This window comes from Hyperolius riggenbachi, chromosome 7, assembly GCF_040937935.1.
Source record: "Hyperolius riggenbachi isolate aHypRig1 chromosome 7, aHypRig1.pri, whole genome shotgun sequence".
NCBI classification, from domain to species: domain Eukaryota; kingdom Metazoa; phylum Chordata; class Amphibia; order Anura; family Hyperoliidae; genus Hyperolius; species Hyperolius riggenbachi.
The window spans coordinates 41,028,010-41,051,052 of record NC_090652.1 but is presented as its reverse complement, the minus strand read 5'-3'; the positions used below and the strand labels follow the sequence as shown (position 1 = coordinate 41,051,052).

The window sequence follows — 23,043 nt, the reverse complement described above, 5'->3', positions numbered from 1 at the left end:
TTTTCTGGTGTCTGCTGCCCACATTGCGATTTTCTGGTGTCTGCTGCTCACATTACGATTTTCTGGTGTATGCTGCCCACATTAGGATTTTCTGGTGACTGCTGCCCACATTGCGATTTTCTGGTGACTGCTGCCCACATTGCGATTTTCTGGTGACTGCTGCCCACATTGCGATTTTTCTGGTGACTGCTGCCCACATAAGGATTTTCTGGTGACTGCTGCCCACATTAGGATTTTCTGGTGTCTGCTGCCCACATTACGACATTCTGGTGACTGACTGCTGCCCACATTAGGATTTTCTGGTGACTGCTGCCCACATTACGATATTCTGGTGACTGCTGCCCACATGGCGATTTTCTGGTGACTGCTGCCCACATTGCGATTTTCTGGTGAACTCTGCCCACATTACGATTTTCTGGCCCACATTACGATTTTCTGGTGAACACTGCCCACGTTACGATTGTCTGGTGAATGCTGTCCACGTTACGATTTTCTGGTGAACGCTGCCCACATTACGATTTTCTGGCCCACATTACGATTTTCTGGTGAACACTGCCCAAGTTACGATTGTCTGGTGAATGCTGTCCATGTTACAATTTTCTGGTGAACTCTGCCCACATTACGATTTTCTGTCCCACATTACGATATTCTGGTGAACGCTGCCCACATTACGATTGTCTGGTGAATGCTGCCCACGTTACAATTTTCTGGTGACTGCTGCTCATGTTACTATTTTCTGGTGACTGGTGCCCACATTACGATTTTCTGGTGAACTCTGCCCACATTATGATTTTCTAAAGGCCCACATTACGATTTTCTGGTGAACTCTGCCCACATTACGATTTTCTGGCCCACATTACGATTGTCTGGTAAAATGCTGCCCACTTTACAATTAATTTACAGTGAAACGCTGCCCCATTACGATTATTTGGCACCTATGGGGGGGGGGGGGCCCATCCAAATATTCGCAGGGGGGCCCAGTGATTTCTAGTTACGCCCCTGCACAGGAGGTAACTATGACTTGTGTATGTTTATTTTGACTTTTAATTTTCAGTTCAGGTTCTCTTTAAGGGGGCAGATACTGCTGGTACGGAAGTGGTTAAGTACATCTATGGATTTCCATAAAACATGAACTGTTGGTGGGCCTTGAGGACAGGGTTGGGGAACACTGCTTTAAGTATAGCATGTCCCAACAAACCATCTTTGAAAGTCCCGCCGGAGCTCTCATTAGTACATTAACAGATCAATGGGGATCTTCCTGTGTATGTATTAGTATGCTGCCGGTGAGTTGGGCGCAGAGTGAGCCGAATGGTGGGTCACCCTGCTGCTGCTCACATTCCCTCAGAGACGTAACAACTCAGAGAGAGAAGTAACATTTGGGGTCCGTCCAGTGATTGCCAGGACGGTCAGTCTGCATTTGGAAGTACAAGTCAACAGTAACTCTAACATTTGTAACTCTGTATTTGTTTTATGTAAATGGATAAATATTGCATACAGTATTTCCTACTCAAAACAAAAACAGTTAAGTTATAAAAATCTTTCTTTATTTTTCTTCTCTTCCTCTTTAAAATCTCAGCCGTTCTTCTGCCGTGGATGGAAAGAAAAAAGATCTTCTGCGAAATGCATTAAAAGACATTTCAGAAGATTCTCTAAAGTCATTCAAGAGGAAACTTTGTGAACAGGATAAATGCGAAAAGATTCCTCTGAGCAAAGTGGAAGATAAAGATGCAGAAGCAGTGGTGGATGTCATCATCCGCCATTATACCATCCGTGACGGGCCTGGGATAGTAGTGAAAGTGCTGGAAGATATTAAAGAGTGCCAAGTTAGTCTGGATCTTCGTAAGGATTTAGGTAAAGAAAAGTACAATGAGACCATTGATGCAGTCAAAGTAAATCTATATAGAATCTTTATTCATGTATTTATTTTTTTATTTCCCATTGTATTTGTAGGTCATTTATTCAGTAATTTGTGAATCTGAAAATCTTGTTGCCATTCATCTTGGTTCAGAGATTCATTTCATAACAAGATGTTATTGTGATGGATATGAAAAATTGGGTGCTGCTGATATTAAGTTACGTCAAGCGTAAAAATGCAAGCGAGGCAAGAAAACACTTTTAGGCCCCCTTCACATATGGAGCGGCACATCACATCGCGGTACTCTCCCCCACCGCCGCTTGTCGCAGTGGCCATCACTCTCTATGAGACTGGCCAGAGTACCTGTGGTGGTGGTGGATGCCTGCGATGGAAGTGCTTTGATTGATTCGGAGTAGAGATGAACGATTTTCGGTTTTAAACCGAAGAAGATCTTCAGATCGTCAAAGCGGCAGTTTTCCCCGCTGCTATCTGTTCTCCTCCCGGCCCCCTTAACTAGTAAAGTTTAAATTCCACATGCCTCACTGCATTGCAATGCCGCGTGGTGAGCCACGGTGGAGGCAGCGAGCGTTTCCTAGTAACGCTGGCCGGCAGGAAGTGATGTCACACTTCGTGGTACAGGCCTCGCGTTACTATGTGTACACTGTACACTCATTCCCTCTTCACCGCGGCTCACCGCGCGGCATTGCAAAGCAGTGAGGCCGAATGAAATTGCAACTTTACTGAAGGAGGGGGCCGAGAGCAGAGGAAGAGACTGGGAGGAGAAGAGGTAGCAGTGGCCAGCAGCGGCAAGGGGGAAGGGAATTGGCTATATACACTAAGGGGGGGGGACTGGCTATATACACTGGGGGGGACTGGCTACATACACTAAGGAGTGGGATCTGACTATATAAACTAAGGGGGGGGGGGGGGTCTGGCTAAATACACTAAGGGGTGGGATCTGGCTATATATACTAAGGGGGAGGGGAACTGGCTATATACACCAAGGGGGTGGGATCTGGCTATATACACTAAGGGGTGGGATCTGGCTATATACACTAAGGGGGGAGATCTGGCTATATAAACTTGGGTGGGGGATCTGGCTTTATACACTAAGGGGTGGGATCTGGCTATAAACATTAAGGGGGTGGGATCTGGCTATATAGACTATGGGGGCGGGGACAGAGCCGGGACAAGGTCCTCCAGCACCCAAGGCTGAGACACCAAAGTGCGCCCCTACATCCCTCCCTCCCACCCCAGCCATCACACACTGATTGCTATTAGACTAAGAGGGTCACAGGGCCCACAACCTCCCCAACACCTTAATATCTAGTTATCTGGCTTGCAGTCACTGCCATGTATCCCCTTTTCTTATTTATTTCTGCTTCAAACACAATTAGGAATGACAGCTGAATGATTTGTGCGCCCCCTCCTACACTGCGCCCTGAGGCTGGAGCCTCTCCAGCCTATGCCTCGGCCCGGCCCTGGCTGTATACACTAAGGGGGGCAGATCTGGCTATATACACTAAGGGGTGGGATCTGGTTATATACACTAAGGGGTGGGATCGGGCTATATACAGTAAGGGGTGGGATCTGGCTCTATACACTAAGGGGTGAGGGGTCTGGCTATATACACTAAAGAGTGGTCTGCCTATATACACAGGGGGGGGGGGGGGGGTTGGATGGCTAACCTGTACTCCCACAGCTATACTGGCTAACCTGTACTGCGGCACCTATGCTGGCTAACCTGTACTGTGGCACCTATACACTGGCTAACCTGTACTATGGCACCTATACACTGGCTAACCTGTACTGTGGCACCCATACATTGCAGCGGCAAGGGGGAGGGGATCTCGCTATATACACTAAGGGGTGGGATCTGGCTATATATACTAAGGGGATGGGGGAAGGATATAGCTATATACAATAAGGGGTGGGAACTGGCTATATACACTAAGGGGGATCTGGCTTTATACACTTACAGGGGGGGATCTGGCTATATACACTAAGGGGGGGGGGGGGGTCTGGCTATATACACTAAGGGGGGGATCTGGCTATATACATTAAGGGGGGGGTGGGATCTCGCTATATACACTAAGGGGGGCTGGGGAATCTGGCTATATACACTAAGGCAGGGCTGCCCAATAGGTCAATCGCGATCTACCGGTAGATTGTGACCGCCTGATTGGTAGATCGCGGCCTCTAGGCCGCGTCCCATTGAATTTTGCAGCCAGCAGCTTACGCGTCCTGTCAGACTATGCTGCTGGCCGCTATTATCTTGCGGGGAGGAGAGGGGCGCGGCTGAGAGGCCAGAGGCGGCGACGCAGTGTCATGGCTGAGGGGCGGTGACGCAGTGTCATGGCAGATGGGCAGCGCTGGAGACAATACTTCCGCCTCCATTCACGCTGCCCGCCGGAGCTTCCCTCAGCCGCCGAACTGCATATCTGCCCTCCAGGCAGCCGCAGCTGAGGGAGTGAAGCCAGATCGCCACCGCTGGAGCTGGAGGGAGGTAAGTTCCGTGCACCCGGGCTCCTATACCTAACCTACACTAAGGGCACCCAGCTAACCTACACTAAGGGCACCCAGCTTACCTACACTATGGGCACCCGGCTAACCTACACTAAGGGCACCCAGCTAACCTACACTAAGGGCATCCAGCTAACCTACACTGAGGCACCCAGCTAACCTACACTGAGGCACCCAGCTAACCTACACTGAGGCACCCAGCTAACCTACACTGAGGCACCCAGCTAACCTACACTGAGGCACCCAGCTAACCTACACTGGAGGCACCCAGCTAACCTACACTGAGGCACCCAGCTAACCTACACTGAGGCACCCAGCTAACCTACACTGAGGCACCCAGCTAACCTACCTACACTAAGGGCACCCAGCTAACCTACACTAAGGGCACCCAGCTAACCTACACTAAGGGCACCCAGCTAACCTACACTAAGGGCACCCAGCTTACCTACACTAAGGGCACCCAGCTAACCTACACTGGAGGCACCCAGCTAACCTACACTGGAGGCACCCAGCTAACCTACACTGGAGGCACCCAGCTAACCTACACTGGAGGCACCCAGCTAACCTACACTGGAGGCACCCAGCTAACCTACACTGGAGGCACAGACACCTAGCTAACCTACACTGGAGGCACAGACACCTAGCTAACCTACACTGGAGGCACAGACACCTAGCTAACCTACACTGAAGGCACAGACACCTAGCTAACCTACACTGAAGGCACAGACACCTAGCTAACCTACACTGAAGGCACAGACACCTAGCTAACCTACACTGAAGGCACAGACACCTAGCTAACCTACACTGAAGGCACAGACACCAGCTAACCTACACTGAAGGCACAGACACCTAGCTAACCTACACTGAAGGCACAGACACCTAGCTAACCAATACTGAAGGAACCTATACCTAAGTATCTTTGCAGGGGAGTTCCAGGGAGGGGGGGGGCGGTTGCCCTTGAAACGTCGGTAGATCTCCTGGCCTCAGCGAATTTAAAAGTAGCTCACGAGCCGAAAAAGTGTGGGCACCCCTGCACTAAGGGTTGGGATCTGGCCATATAAACTAAGGGGTTGGATCTGGCTATAAACATTAAGGGGGTGGGATCTTGCTATATTGACTAAGGTGGCGGGGATCTGGCTATATACACTAAGGGGGGCAGATCTGGCTATATACACTAAGGGGTGAAGGATCTGGCTATATACACTAAAGAGTGATCTGCCTATATACACGGGGGGGGGGGAGAATTTTGATGGCTAACATGTACTGTGGCACCTATACACTGGCTAACCTGTAGTGTGGCACCCATACATTGCAGCGGCAAGGGGGAGGGGATCTCGCTATATACACTAAGGGGCAGGGCCGCCATCAGGGAGGACAACAATGAGTCCCGTGACGGGTCCGGGGCTTGCAGGGGGCCCGGGCCCCTGCCTGAACACCCCCCTTCCCCCCACTAGCTACAACCTGGGCCCTTTGTTTGGGCCTCTCTAAGCTGGACTGGCAGTCAGGCTGCCATCACCCTTGTGCTCCTTGTCCCCGCTCGAATCCCCCCTCCCTCCCTGTGCCTGGTGGCCCCCTTCTCCATTAACTTACATCATAGCCCCCGATCCAAGCGCCGGAACTCGCCGCTCTCCTGCATAGCATCCTGGCCATCACAATGGTTACTTCCGGCACGCGCATCTGGCACCATGAGATGCGCTTGCCGGAAGTAACCATAGTGATGGTCGGGACGCCAGGCAGTGAGCAGGAGAGCGGCAAGGCTCGGCACGTGGATCGGGGCCATGTGAGTTCATGGAGAAGGGGGCCACGGAGCATAGGGAGGGAGGGGAGAGTCAGGGAAACAGTGCACAAGGGTGGAGGAAGCCGGCGCACAAAAGGTGACATGGCTGGGGCCTAGGAGGACAAGAGATGACACGGGGGAGTGGAGGGAGACATTGATGCCACAGGGGGAAGCTGGTGGAACTTGAGATGACAAAGGGGGAAGCTGGGGTGGACGAGAGATGACATGAGGGAGTGGGGGGGACAAGATGACAAAGGGAAGCCAGGGGCTTCAAGAGATGATATGGGGAGCTGGGGGGACATTGATGACAGGGGGGGAAGCTGGGGGGACAAGGTGACAAATGGAAGCCGTGTGTCAAGAGATGATATGGGGAGCTGGGAGGTCATTGATAAAACTGGGGGACAAGAGAGGTGATTACGTAGGGGCTTAAGGGGAAGGGAAGGGGACAGACAATTGTTTTTATTTCCCAAATTCCACCAGGTATTTCTAACCCAACCACAACAATTGTATAACAATCAATATGTGATCCGGTTGCCGTGAAAAAGGTAATACATTTATTGTTTGTGACTTATTAAAACATAAAATGGTGTACAAGACACATTAAAACCAACAGCGCTGTTGTACACACCTACGTCAGGGCGCCCACCAGACTCACCACATCGTATGTCACACACACACACACACTGGCCAACCTAGAGGGGCATAGAGAAAAAGGGGCCATCAAATATAGTTATTCTCCCAAATAGGATTATGATGATAGTCAGTCAATTGATGATGGGTTGTCGTCAGCAATATACATTGCAGCAAGTCCAGCAACATGCAAAAAGGCTTTTAGGTAGCAAAGCGATGATGTGGCAATTGGCAAAGCACATACAAAGCAGTCCCTGTTGCCTATACTGCAGTTATAGGACTTTTGATATACTTACGACTCCAATGTTTTAATCCTCATCAAAGTTCCTGGAGATGATGGGTTTCTTCCCTATATATGCTCACAACAGGGGCCCCTGTGCGGCTCACGCATTTAGACTCTTCTCTCTAAACAAACCTCCCACATGGCTAGGGATTACGGTTCCCGATCTACTAACGATCCCACTCCACCGGCTGCATTGGCTGTTCCGATCCAGATCTCCGCGTGCAGAAGCACTGTTCACCCTGCACGCCTGCCATCTACAGAGATCGTGCACCTGCACTGCAGCTTCCAGCTAGGGCTTGTGGGTTGTGCGCTTGGGTGGGCTTACTCTCCCTTATCACCCAGCCAGACCCCAACCCGGTCATTGGGAGGCATGGAGGAGGACTGGTGGCAAGTCCGGTAGGCGGCAAGACGCAGACAAGCCGACTAGTTTCGACCGGTACTTCCGGTCTTCATCGGGGCGCGGCTTACTTGCGGGGGGCAGGAACTAAATAGCAAAACTCTGGCTCCTCCCACTGCACGCTAGTTGGAAAGGTGTTGCAGCCATATCCGCCCGGGTGGGAAACCCCAATACAACTTCCTGTTCCGCTGCAGCATCAATAGCAATACATCAGAGGGCAATGAAGATAAGTGTAAGTGGAGCAGCAGAGCAATGAAGCCCTCAAAAACACTGGACACCCAGCTGTAAATGTCCCCATCTAAAAAAGGGGTCTCCACAAGGTATAGTTCATTATTGATTTTATATATATATATATATCTCTCTCTCTCTCTCTCTCTCTCTCTCTCTCTCTCTCTCTCTCTCTCTCTCTATATCTATATCTATATATCTATATCTATATCTATATCTATATCTATATCTATATCTATATCTATATCTATATATCTATATCTATATCTATATCTATATCTATATATATATATCTATATCTATATCTATATATATATATCTATATATATATCTATATATATATCTATATATATATATCTATATATATATCTATATATATATATATATATATATATATATATATATATATATATCGCTATTAAAGAGGCCCTCCGCTTGATTCAATGGCCGATCGAAACCCCACTTCCAAAAGGTTGAGATAGGTTATTTGGATCAGGGATATGATAGTAATAATAATACATCAAATTCATTCACCCAGACTCAGCCTCATTACCCACTTCAGAGAGCATACACTCAGACTCATTTCCAATTATTAATAATTTAGAATTAAAGAGGGGAAACCAGGGGTCTAGTCCTGGGAAAAGGAGTGAGTGGACTCACTTGGAGGAGAAATGGCGCGCCAAAAAATGGGCGTGGTCAAGCAAACCGTGGGCGTGGTCATGGGTGGGGCCAAATATACATGACCTTAGCAGTGATGTAAAAGGTCTGCCGAGGAAGTTTGAGCTCTGCCGTAGTGTATCCCCCAAAAATAGATGTAATCTGACAGCATTTCACCAAAAAGACACATAATCTGGTAGAAGTTCCTCCAAAATACAGATAATATTGAAGTGGTTCCCCCAAAATAGACAATGTGGCAGCAGCAGTAACACCAACATACACATAATTTGGAAGCAGTTCCCCAAAATACGCGAAACCTGGCAGCAGATCACCCAAAATACACGTAACACCCAAAGGACATATAATCTGGCAGTAGTGGTCCCCCAAACATAAACAATCTGGCAGCAGTTCCCCAAAATACACGTAATCTGGCAGCAGCCGTTCCCCTAACATACACATAATCTGGCAGCTGTTCCCCAAAATACATAACAGCGGTTCCACAAAAATGCAGATAATCTGACAGCAGTTCCCCCAAAATAGGTACCCCCGGGTAGCCAGGTCTATAGGTGTCCCCAGTATAAGTAGCCATGAATATTGTAGTCCCCAGTATATGTAGCCAGAGGTATAGTTGCCTAGTATATGTAGCCAGGGGTATATGTAGCCAGGGGTATATGTGCCCAGTATATGTAGCCAGGGGTATATGTGCCCAGTATATGTAGCCAGGGGTATATGTGCCCAGTATACGTAGCCAGGGGTATATGTGCCCAGTATACGTAGTCAGGGGTATATGTGCCCAGTATATGTAGCCAGGGGTATATGTGCCCAGTATATGTAGGCAGGGGTATATGTGCCGAGTATATGTAGTCAGGGGTATATGTGCCGAGTATATGTAGTCAGGGGTATATGTGCCTAGTATATGTAGTCAGGGGTATATGTGCCCAGTATATGTAGCCAGGGGTATATGTGCCCAGTATATGTAGCCAGGGGTATATGTGCCCAGAATATGTAGTCAGGGGTATAGTAGTCCTCAGTATATGTAGCCAGGGGTATATGTGCCCAGTATATGTAGGCAGGTGTATGTGCCCAGTATATGTAGCCAGGGGTATAGTAGTCCCCAGTATATGTAGGCAGGGGTATAGTAGTCCCCAGTATATGTAGCCAGGGGGTATATGTCCCCAGTATATGTAGCCAGGGGGTATATGTGCCCAGTATATGTAGTCAGGGGGTATATGTCCCCAGTATATGTAGCCAGTGGGTATATGTCCCCGGTATATGTAGCCAGGGGTATATCTGCCCAGTATATGTAGGCAGGAGTATATGTGCCCAGGTAGCCAGGTGTGCCCCCAGCAGGAGGGGAGCAGCGCAGAGAAGGAGAGCTATGGGGACAGTGGGGATGGGCGGACATCTCTCCCCCCCCCCCCCTTCCCTCACCTTTGTGCTTCCCTTCCTGCCTCTCCCCTCCGGTGTTTTGAAAAGTCGGGCCGGCGGCTAAAGTGGGCGGAGACTTACCGCGTTCCAGCCGCAAGGGACGCTCCGCTCTGTGTGCGGCTAGTCTGGTCTTCTAGCCGCACATAGAGCGGAGCGTCTCTTGCGGTTGGAAGAAGGCGGAAAGTCTCCGCCCACTTTAGCCGCCGGCCCGACATTTCAAAACACCGGAGGGGAGAGGCAGGAAGGGGAGCACAATGGTGAGGGAAGGAGGGGGAGATGTCCGCCCATCCCCATAGCTCTCCTTCTCTGCGCTGCTCCCCTCCACACAAGCCAGGGTGAACGGCGTCCACGCTGTAGAAAAAGTGGGTGGACGCCGTTCACCCACGTCCACGCAGGACTCGACCCCTGGGGGAGACTATAGGAAACTCTTAGGGGAAAAATCCACATTTAGGCCATGCGGATGCCTCGACCTCAGTCGGTACATCCACATCGCCTCCCGTTGCAAAAGCATAGCTTCCATTCGCTCTTTTCGTGTCGAGACCTCCAGGTTGTCAATACACATTGCCCATAGTCCAACAATTGAGCTATTCTGTACTTCCTGGAAGTGTTCAGCAATTGGTGACTGTTTCTCCCCACTAGTAATATTCCCAAGATGCTCAAGGATTCTGGCTTTAAACGCTCGTGTTGTCATGCCTACGTAATATTTGTTACATGGACATATAATTAAATATATGATCCATGTTGAATTACAATTAAGGAAATTCTTCAATTTGTATTCTCTGGATTGATCCTGGGATCTGAATTTATCAGTCCTCATGACAAAAGGGCAGGCCATTCCAGCAGGAGGGGGAACACGGTCGAGCCATGTACCTACCTCCTTCCTAGGTAATTCAGATTGAACCAGAATGTCTCGTAAATTTCTGGCCCGATGGGCAGTAATAAGAGGCCTTGGACCCACAATCTCACTTATTTTGGGATCTAACTGTAACACCCTCTAGCATCCTTTCAGGGCCTCATTCAGAGCACCCCAGTGTGAATTGAATTGAGTAACAACTCTAGTATACCCCCTACTACTATCACCACCAGTTGTAGAACGAGCACGGGGGCAGAGCAAAGATTCACGATCAGTATGGAGAGCACGATTATAGCTCCGACGTAATGTTCTCTCTGAGTATCCTCTTTCACGGAACCGTTTGTGCATTTCCTTTGCCTCACGCTTAAACTGCTCTATATCTGAGCAGTCGTGCCGAATTCTTAAAAACTGTCCCGTGGGGATCCCCCCGATCATGGACACCGGATGATGGCTCACAGTGTGGAGTAACGATTTACCTGCCATGGGCTTCCGAAAAGTTCTCGTTGTAAGCCTATTGTCCACCTTTACAATCTCGAGATCCAAGAAAGTAATTCTCTCTGGATCTGTTGCAAAGGTCAGGCGTATATTTCACCTATTGCAATTTAAGGCAGACACAAAATTCGTGAAGCCCTCCGCGGTACCCCTCCACACAACGAGCAGATCATCGATGTACCGCAACCAGAGGGACACACCCCCACGCAACAGCTCACTCGGATAGACATCCTGCTCTTCCCATACGCCAGGATGTAATCAGGCGTACGCCGGAGCACACGCCGCCCCCATGCTTGTTCCCCTCAGCTGGTGGTAATATTTTCCCTCAAACAAAAAGAAGTTGTTATGTAAAACAAAGGACATAAGATCCACTATATAGGAATTGTGTTCATCGTGAAGGGGAAAAGTCTCAAACAGCATATACTCAAGGGCTTCCAGTCCAACAGTATGGGGGATGGAAGTATACAATCCCTCAACATCGATTGATGTTCTCACCCTGACTAGAATTTTGACCAGCAAATTCCAACCTAAGCTGCACCCTTCTCAGGAACATTGAGACATCCTTAAAAATGGTGAATTCATCTGTGCCCCCTGTAGGCGAGAAGGACAACCCTCTCTCCAAAAGCGAGAGATGGGCGTCAGTGAGGGCAACACTGGACAGGTTGATTACCGACTTGGATTGGACACCCCATCCACTCCTCCAGTCTTTCCACTCCTCAACTCCATCTTGGACTGAATCTCTGTCTGTTTTACAATTCTCTTTTCCTCTTCTCCTACTTTCCCACTTGTCCCCACATTTTTTCCTTCCTTTTGTCTTACCAGGCACCAACACTTCCCCCTGAGTCCTTTCTTTCTCCTTGGGATTTTCCTCCCCAACCACCCCCTTCAGGATGCCTTTGGGACAAGAGAGGTGACACGGGAAAGCTGGGGGGACAAGGTGACAAAGGGAAGCTGGGGGGGGGGGGGCAAGAGGACACAGGGTGATGGGGGGACATTAATGACACAAGAGGAAGCTGGCGGAACAAGAGATGACACAGGGAAGCTAGGGTGACAAGCGGTGTCATGGGGGAAGCTGGGGGCACAAGAGGTGACAGGGGAAGCTAAGGAGCACGGGGGAAGCCGGGGGGCAGGAGGTGACACGGGGAAGCCAAGGGCACAAGAGGCGACACTGGGGAACAAGAGTCAGTGACATGGGGAACAAGAGGTGACACAGAGGGGGAAAAGAACTGACACGGTGACAAAAGAGGCACAGCAGCAGAAGAGGTGACACAGAGGGGGACAATAGGCAGGGCCGGCCCGCCCATGAGGCGGGGTGAAACTTTTGCCTCAGGCGGCACTTCTAGGGGGGCGGCACCCGCCCGTCCGTGGGTGTGGGGGGCCGCCCGAGCTGGAGGGGATAGCGGGCAGGAAGGGGGTATTGGGCCTAGCGGCGGGGAGGGGGGTCGAACTCCACCCTCCCTCGCCTGGGTCCCCCGTCCTCCGCTCCCCTCCAGCTTTAAAAAGTTACGTCGCTGGCTGCAGCTATAAGAGGCAACGGGCGGGGATCACTCACCTCTTCCTCGTTCCAGCGTGCGCTCCACTCATGTCACTTCCTGCGGCATAGAGGGGAAAAAGTGACACGGGAACAGAGTTAAAACAGGCAGAGAAGAGACAGAGGTAACACAGGGTGAAAGAAGTGATACAGGACAAGCGGACAAAAGAGATAAGAGATATTTGGTCCCTGTTGTCATGATAGCATCATGGAAGTAGCCAGGCTTGGTCTCCACGGATTAATCACGAGTACCCACGGTGGTTACTTGTGGTTCAAATTAGCTCTAATTGCCGCAGCTGAGCGGCTAGATGCGGCGGGGTTAATTACCCAGAACGCCGCTCTCCGCCCAACGTTTCAACGACGTGCAAGCATCTGAATGGACACTTTGCAAGCCTCGCTATGGAGCACTTCCTCCTTCTGGCTTGAAGGAGGAAGTGTTCCATAGCGAGGCTTGCAACGCTTCCATTCGGACGCTTACACCTCATTGAAATGCTGGGCGGAGAGCAGCGATCTGGGCAATTAACTCCGCTGCATCTAGCCGCTCAGCTGCGGCAATTAGAGCTAATTGGAATCATGAGTATCCACCGTGGTTATTCGTGGTTAAAGGACAACTGACGTGAGAGGTATATGGAGGCTGCCATATTTATTTCCATTTAAGCAATGCCAGTTGCCAGGCCCGCCTGCTGATCCTCTGCCTCTAATACTATTAGCCATAGACCCTAAACAAGCATGCAGCAGATCAGGTGTTTCTGACATTAATGTCAGATCTGACAAGACTAGCTGCATGCTTGTTTCTGGTGTTATTCAGATACTACTGCAGAGAAATAGACCAGCAGGGCTGCCAGGCAACTGGTATTGATTAAAAGGAAATAAATATGGCAGCCTCCGTATACCTCTTACTTCAGTTCCCCTTTAATCTGTGGAGTGCAACCCTTCAAGTAGCTCTGCCAACATGTAATGGCTACACACATTTCTCACTTTGTGTGGGGGGGGGGGGGGCAGGACTGATGATGTGTGAGGGGCCCCAAAATTTCTGACGGTAGCCCTGCTAAGGGGTGGGAATCTGGCTATATAGACTAAGGGGGGTGGGGGGAAGGATCTGGCTATATACAATAAGGGGTGGGATCGGGCTATATACACTAATGGGTGGGATCTGGCTATATACACTAAGGGGGTGGGATTTGGCTTTATACACTAAGGGGGGATGTGGCTATATGCACTAAGGGGTGGGATCTGGCTATATACACTAAGGGGAGGGGGATGGGGTCTGGCTATATACACAAAGGGGGGGGGGGGAATCTGGCTATATACACTAATGGGTGGGATCAGGCTATATACATTAAGGGGGTGGGATCTGGCTATATAAACTAAGGGGGCGGGAATCTGGCTATATACACTAAGGGGTGGGATCTGCCTATATACACTAAGGGGTGGGATCTGGCTATATACATTAAGGGGGTGGGATCTGGCTATATAAACTAAGGGGGCGGGGATCTGGCTATATACACTAAGGGGTGGGATCTGGCTATATACACTAAGGGGTGGGATCTGGCTATATACACTAAGGGGTGGGATCTGGCTATATACACTAAGAGGTGGGATCTGGCTATATACACTAATGGGTGGGATCTGGCTATATACACTAAGGGGGGGATCTGGCTATATACACTAAGGGGTGGGATCTGGCTATATACACTAAGGGGAGGGGGGTGGGGTCTGGCTATATACACAAAGGGGGGGGGGAATCTGGCTATATACACTAATGGGTGGGATCCGGCTATATACATTAAGGGGGTGGGATCTGGCTATATAAACTAAAGGGGCGGGGATCTGGCTATATACACTAAGGGGTGGGATCTGCCTATATACACTAAGGGGTGGGATCTGGCTATATACATTAAGGGGGTGGGATCTGGCTATATAGACTAAGAGGGCGGGGATCTGGCTATATACACTAAGGGGTGGGATCTGGCTATATACACTAAGGGGTGGGATCTGGCTATATACACTAAGGGGTGGGATCTGGCTATATACACTAAGGGGGGGATCTGGCTATATACACTAAGGGGTGGGATCTGGCTATATACACTAAGGGTTGGGATCTGGCTATATACACTAAGGGGTGGGATCTGGCTATATACACTAAGGGGTGGGATCTGGCTATATACACTAAGGGGTGGGATCTGGCTATATACACTAAGGAGTGGGATCTGGCTATATACACTAAGGGGTGAGGGATCTGGCTATATACACTAAGGGGTGGGATCTGGCTATATACACTAAGGGGTGGGATCTGGCTATATACATGTAACGAAAATTGCATAAAAAAAGTGGGATCAGCGCATCACCAGGCCGCCACCGATTGGCCTCAACTCAGAGATGCGCTGAGCCCCCCCAGAGACTGCAAACGCACCTTGAACCAAACAGAAGCTCTGCATATACACCAAAAGCAAAACTGTTAAGTGGGAGCAGCTGGCCGGAAATAAATTAAAACATAGTAAAGAGCTGAGCAGCGCTACTTAAAAACAGATGAATGCTTACCTGCAAAAGTGTGCAAGCCCCACTAATGGGATAAAATACACACTGAGCACACACATGACCTGTCTACCGCTTGGAGGATGTTGGTTTCCTCTAACAGCTTGCATGCAACTTGTTAGGTACTCGTCCCTCCCACTGTCGTAGAAGTCTTTCCTCCATGGGAGGGGACCTAACACTAACTAAATTATACCTATGCATATGCATAGCCTGGGCGCGCTACCAAGTAAAATTGAAAATTGCGTAAAAAAAGTGGGATCAGCGCATCACCAGGCCGCCACCGATTGGCCTCAACTCAGAGATGCGCTGAGCCCCCCCCAGAGACTGCAAACGCACCTTGAACAAAACAGAAGCTCTGCATATACACCAAAAGCAAAACTGTTAAGTGGGAGCAGCTGGCCGGAAATAAATTAAAACATAGTAAAGAGACGCCCTGGCCCCAGTGGAGGCAGAGGGGGCAATGGCCCTAGGCAGCCGGGGCCTGAGTGGGTCCACAGAGGGGGGAGAGGGGGAGCATATATACCACGAAATTCAGGATACCATGTGCCACTACAGAACCGATATGATCCGCTTAATAATTACCAGCAATATGAACCTTTTTTGGAGGGGGCCCCGAGATACAAGAGGAGCGACTGGGGGGAGGAGCGGGACCCCATCAGATACACCCCAGGAAAAAGAGGTGCAGAAGGGGTAAGAGGGGAGGAAGGAGGCAACGTCAAAAAGAGAAGAGAATAGAGGGACAAGGGATATTTAATATAAGTGGAATACCCCTCAATAATAAAGAGATCAACGTTTTGAATGAGGGTTTGAAGTTTGCCCCTAAGAAAGGTCTAAATAAATTCCAAACATATATAGATGTAGAGAAATGTACTCGTAAATTGAATTTAAAAAAATATTTTTTGAAGAGAGAAGGCCCCAATGGGAGAACTATGCCAGTTGGTGGGGGGACCCAGACCCAACAGTATGTACATACAGATTTAAAGAATCAATCCACGTTTAACCCCCAGGAAACAGGGTTTCATGCTATAGGGGTGTTTAAGAAATTGGTGATGGATGAGGTCAATGCATTACCGGAAGTTAGACACCCGGGAGTCAAAGATGTGGCCCGTAGCATGTTGGAGGATAAACAGCTGGTTGTCCGTCCAGCGGATAAGGGAGGGGGAGTAGTTGTGTTAAATAAAATGCAATATAAAGAAGAATTAGAAAGACTCGTGGGCGATACAGACACTTACGAAAAATTGCGAGGTGATCCCACGAATAAGTATCTTGTGGAGTTGAGGTCTCTGTTGAGGGAGGGCATGGATGGGGGGATGCTGGGGGATGCAGAGTTTCGGTTCCTGGTCCCCTCCGCTCCCCGCATTCCTGTCATCTACCAGATACCAAAAATCCACAAAGATGCTGAGAATCCACCTGGGAGACCCATAATCAGTGGGCTGGAGTCCATTACACATAGGTTGGGACAATATCTGGATAGGTTCCTACAACCGCTGGTGGCCAAATTGCCTCATGTCTTGAGGGATACAAAACACACTATTTCCACTCTGGAGGGCACATCGGTAGGGGATAATTGCATTCTTGTCACTGCCGATGTGTCCTCACTATATACAAATATTCCTCAGGACCTGGGGCTGGAGGCAGTTGAATACTTTATGAAGAAGGATGGGACGATACCCGAGGCACAAATCACGTTCTTGGTGAAGGTTTTGAGGTTTGCTATGGAAAGGAATTATTTTTGGCACGCAGGGGAGTTTTTTAGACAGCATAGGGGCTGTGCTATGGGGGCGGGATTTGCCCCCAGCCTGGCCAATTTGTTTATGGGGAAATGGGAGGAAGAGATACTAATGAGCACAGAAGCACGACCAGTAATAATATGGAAAAGGTATATAGATGACCTATTCTGCATATGGGAGGGCACGCAGGAAACATTAGACACGTTTTTTCAATTTTTAAATACTAACACTCATAACATTAAGCTCACATTTGAAGCAAGTAGTATCACTGTGAATTTTTTGGATTTGAAATTACAAGTGGTTGATAGGGTAGTACAGTGTAAGAATCACTTTAAAAGCACAGATCGTAACGGATACATTTCGGTTAAAAGTGGACACCATCCTAACTGGATTAAAAATGTCCCAAAAGGACAATATATGCGTCTTAGACGCAATTGCACACGTATTGAGGATTTTGAAGCACAGACAGGGGTATTAACTGATAGATTTACAGAAAAAGGGTATAGTCCCGATTTTTTGAGACATGAGTTGGATCAAGTTGGGAGTTTGGAGAGACAGCAATTGATTAGTGGGTCAAGGAAACGAGGGGAGGAACAACAATTTGACATGGCCTTTATTTCGGAATTCAGTACCCAGTACAAATCGTTACAGGGTATTGTGGGTAAGTATTGGCACATACTGATGTCTGATGTGGAACTAAAGAAAGTGTTGCCCTCTAGGCCTAAATTTATATATAGGAAAAGCCCCAACCTGAGACACTACCTGGCCCCAAGTTGTGTTGACATGGGGGGACGGGGCCAGCGCTCCAAGGGTGGCAACAACCAGGGTTTTTCCCTTGCAGAAAGTGCAAGGGATGTCGGGAAGCCAAAACCTCTAGGATAACTGAAGTGGTTAGCCATGCAAATGGCAAAACCACAAAGATCAGGCAATTCATTTCGTGCAATGAGAGGAATGTGGTGTACCTCATATGGTGCCCATGTGGGTACCAATATGTGGGGCGCACCACAAGGCCTCTTAAGGAGCGCATTGGGGAACACCTGAGGAATGTAGCAAAAGGGTTGGTGGGTCATACAGTATCGGCACATTTTAGGGATTTTCACCAATCAGATCCATCATTGCTATCTTATTGTGGGTTAGAAAAGGTTAAAAAACACTGGCGGGGTGGTAACATAGTGAGAGAGGTATCCAAAAGGGAAACATGGTGGATCTACCACATGGGGTCACTCAGACCGGGTGGATTAAATGCAGATATTGATCTGGTATGTTTTCTGAGTAATGATTGAGGAAAGGTATATCTAAGGGGGTACGAAGGCCCCACAGTAAAGAGGGGAAAACCCTGTATTTATACACTGTAATAATAACAATATTCCTCGTGTTATAATGATAACAGTGGTGAAATATTCTCTCTGTATAGACCCCAGTGTCTAAAAGGTATATCAAATTTGTATAAGACTGGCCTTTGTACAATGCTTCAGATTAATAATAAAAAGTAGGGATTTGTTTGCTGGGGGAAATGTGTAAGACCCATTGGCAGCCAGCCAGCTCTAAGGCATATTATGAGGGAAGGGGTTATGCAGGTCACTAAGGGAATATATATATGTTTCTTTCTTACAATTTTTGCATTGGCACTTGGCACTTATGTTATGAGCTTTGAACCACTATACAGATAGGTATTATTGACACATGTTATGGGCACTTTGCCGAGAGCGGAGGCAGGTTGCCATGGGTTAATTCTTATGTATGTTATGATGGGGGGGGTGGGTTTAACCCATCTGAGGTAGCTGGGAAATGGCGATTTTGCAGTTGTCAGAGGCGGCAATGCTATCCAGGCCGGCTTTGGGAGTAATCAGACAGCGGCGCCACAGCGATCTCTCAGTGGGTGGGGGGTGGGGTTATTTGCGGCGACCTCCCGAGTTGCTTAATCTGAAGCGTCTACGCGTAGCACCATCTGCAGCGTTCCGCGTCCGGCGGTTAAAGCGCGGCTGTATGGAGGCATAGCGGCGGTGGTGCTGACGGCATGACGCAGGCGTCCTTTATTGACGATGCGTGTTTTCTTCCGCATTGGTCTGAGTCCGGTGAGTCACAAGGTGGCTGATTGGATGGAGGACGGGTGTGGGCGTACACTATATGACGCATAGCGTCTATTTAACTGCAGCTTCTATCCTCATTGGTGCAGCCCCTGATGAGTCGACAAGACGAAACTAGTCGGGCGGGGACACCAATGAGGAAGTAGTACACAGCGTGGAGGCCGTGGCGTGCTGAGACGTGGGAAGCAAGTACCAGCAGAGGCAAAAGCCAGCCCGGATGGCCACCGCATGGGGGAGAGCCCAATAAAACTCTATGCTGTTTATATGCTGTGGAACATGTGAGTGTGCATTTTTAACTTTTTAATAAATTTTCCGTATGGTTTTACGCTATGGGAGCCTTGTGCTTTTACTTTGAGGTGCAATTCTTGTGAGGAGTATACAGTGACAGCGAGCAGAGGATCGTTAAAGGCTGGGGATCGCCTTAGAGTATCCCGCAGGCACTGTGTGACCCACTTGATTGAGGGTCATTTACTAAGGGTGAGTGCCCACTCTGCAGGGTGTGGTGAAGGTGTAGGATCGTTAAAGCACCTGTTGAAACTGTGAAGCTTGTGAACAACCAGGGACTGTGCTGATTATTTTGTATGGACTCTAAGGGTTGCCTATCACTGTAGGACTGTAATCATAAGTGTAGCGCGATTCTAGCTAATATATATACATGTAACGATTGTGGAATTCTCTCCGTGATCAGTGCACAAGGCGTGCGCTGACACGGCGGAAATCCTCCACAAGCGTATAATTTGAGGGAACCCAGCAAAAGGTGCAACGCACCTGTAGAGGGAAATTCCTGTCGGCAGGTGGAGCTGTGGAGTGCAGAGGAACAGCTCCTCTGCCCTGCCACAGACGCCAGACAGGAATTGCACGAAGGGAAGAAACGCAGGGCAAGATAGCCCTGAAAGAGAGAGATCAAAGCGACAGAGGGTATGTGTATCCACCAATCTAGTCGCCACCCTGCGACGATGAACACACAACCATGAAGATCAGGTGAGAAGGCAATCGCCAGAGAAATGTTGCATAACCTAATCTGATCAGCATCATGCACTGCAGGAAAAAACTCATAGAAATAACTTGACATGCAAGTTCCAAGCTTACGAGAAAATACATGAGCCAGAAATCTGCGAGGGTTATGTCTCAGATTCTTGTGTCTGCACTGTCAGGCATACTCATCAGCCCACACGAACAGATCCCCTTGGAAAAGATTGTAAGCAATCTGACCACTCCAAGTGGAAATATTGGTGGCCTGAAATTCAGGATTTGCCAAGAATCTGGAACATTCTGATATGAACTCATCTCTGGTTTTTGAGTCCAGTATCTTAAACTCTGATACAGGACCCATATTTGACCAAATCATACAAATCGGAAATTCCCTCTACACTGGGAATTTCGGTTTGGCTGGTCATACTGTAACGATTGTGGAATTCTCTCCGTGATCAGCGCACAAGGCGTGCGCTGACACGGCGGAAATCCTCCACAAGCGTATAATTTGCGGGAACCCAGCAAAAGATGCAACGCACCTGTAGAGGGAAATTCCTGTCGGCAGGTGGAGCTGTGGAGTGCAGAGGAACAGCTCTTCTGCCCTGCCACAGACGCAAGACAGGAATTGCACGAAGGGAAGAAACGCAGGGCAAGATAGCCCTGAAAGAGAGAGATCAAAGCGACAGAGGGTATGTGTGTTCACCAATCCAGTCGCCACCCTGCAACGATGAACACACAACCAGGAAGATAAAGTGAGAAGGCAATCGCCAGAGATGGCGATTGCTAACAGCGACACAAGACCGAATAAGCACAGATGAGGAATGTATGTATGTCCACCAATCTAGCCGCCAACCTGCGACGGCGGACACACAACAGAGGAAACCAAGAGAGAACGCAATCGCAAGAGAAGCGATTGCGAAAGAGAATGAGCACAGGGACAGATTGTATGTGTGTGCACCAAACTAGTCGCCAACCCGCGATGGTGCATACACAACAGCAGATATGAAGTAGGAACGCAATCGCGAGAGAGGCGATTGCCAGAGGTGACACAAGGCTACAGCAAGGCAGAGCACGAGAGTAGCAAAGGCACAGCAAATCAAACAATGAGAAGATAAGGAAAATAACAAACGCTAACTAAACGCGAACACCGCACTCATTCGCAACAGTGCACGCGTTTGCGCGGTCTCCGCATGATAAGCACAACAGAGACAAGCGCGCCTAACTAACCACCGACAGACAAACATGAAACAGAGGACACGAGTGCTTGCTTAACTGTTACCTCACCGAGCCTCCAGCAAGCGTTCGTAGCAGACAAGACAGATACACGAAAACAAGAATAAGTGAGAGAGACGGATCCACAGCACTAGCGCAAGGCGAGTGCGATCCAGGCAAGACAGATCAGATGAGATAGCTGGTAGCAACCGCTGCCCCAGCTATACTCCAAGAACAAAGATCAGAACGACTTCCTGTCGACCACCGCTGGGACAGGACAATCGCAACAGACAAACAAAACAGATATGCAATCCTAACTGCACTAGGGAACCTGCCTAGTGCAGTCCCAGGACTTACTCTGAGCTAATCTTCAAACAATGAGCAAGGCTGACACTCCAGGAGTGTTTCACAGGACTAACCCTTCTGACCAGCCCAGGTCTGTGATATCACATGGTATATATAGAGCAAGCCTACAAAGGATGTGGCTAGGCAATTTGCATGACAAACGTATGCAAATTCCTCAGCAGCAGCAAGCTGCAAAACTGACAAAAGGTCTCTCTTCCAGAGACCTGCAGAATGCAGACCTGAACAGTGGTCAAAAAACTGCCTGCCTGCGCAGGCAGCTGAGCGGATCATTACAGTACCCCCTCCTCTAGGGTCGGATTCCAGACGAGCCTCTAAACCGATACTTGCAAAAGACTCTAACTGAAGACTCATAAAGGTCGGGACAGCCCGACAAAGCCCAATTCCAGAGTCAGCCCCCCCGAAACCGACCTCGTCGGATGGAGAAGCCACCGAAACATGCCCATCAGTACCACAAGTCTCAGTGTAACCCCCCTCAGGACTGTGAATGCCAGAGAAGAAGCCATCGACACCCACCGAGCCATGCCCACCACCTTCCAGGGACCGTCCAAAAATACCAAACCTGCCACAATACCCATTTAAAGTTTCCCTTTCCAAAAAGCACCCACTGCTGATCTCATCCAAGGTACCAGGAAATATTTCTCCCAGGATCTCCCAGAACACTTTGGAGCTCCTCAGAGATCCCAGGAGGGCAGAACGATCACCAGGCTCACATGGAGAACTATCAAGAACCCCTATGGAACCAATGACCATTCCGGATTCAGAATTACCAGGACAAGCATCAAGATCAGGGCCTTCAGGGACCACCTCTGGGCATGCAGGCAGGCAGGCAACATCAGAACAGGTTTCCACCAAGGAAGCATCTGAGCAGGCTGGCAACCGAGACACACTTGGGCTTTCTGGGTCACAGAACACATCGGGGTACACTAGCCCAAGGGGAACCTCAGGACACGTCGAGGAACTGCCAACCTCAGAGTCCGTTACGACAAGACCAAAACCAGAACCGGGCAGAGAATCATCACGAGTAGTGGTCTCAAGCACTGGACTCTCAAAAGAAGACTCAGACTCAGGCTTAGAAGTCTCAGTGACTGTAATGGTGTCTGACAAAAACTCCTCATTGACTACGCATAACTGAAGCTCCACAAGAGCTACAGAAGTAGTCAGTACGGCAGGAATGCCTACTGAAGTGGGCAACACCTCAGAAGGACTTGGGGGGGCAGGAGACATCTCCTACAAGTTCTGCACCCTTTGGGAGGAACTCGGAGGTCTCCAGGACATCAGACAAGACCTCAGCAACATCATTTTTCAAGTTTTCTAAGAAGGATTCTGAACTATCCATGTTACAGGGCAAAACTGGAACTTTATTTTGTGGACAGGGCAAATGTCCCAGGGAAGGTTCCACCATAAACTGAGACTGAATTTCATCATCATGAGCGGAATGTACAGGAATATTTACTGGAACACACACTGACTCCCTAACTTTAATCTCA

General features: G+C 49.1%; 1 protein-coding gene across 1 annotated transcript in view; it reads left to right on the top strand.

Moving 5' to 3' along the window:
* The window catches only part of LOC137524279 (uncharacterized), a 54,341-nt gene that overhangs the window by 18,423 nt on the left and 12,875 nt on the right, over window positions 1-23,043 (top strand). Inside the window, exon 3 of the mRNA XM_068243958.1 lies at window positions 1,577-1,851. Within this exon, the coding sequence (XP_068100059.1) occupies window positions 1,577-1,851 (275 nt within the window). The remainder of the gene's footprint in view (window positions 1-1,576; window positions 1,852-23,043) is intronic.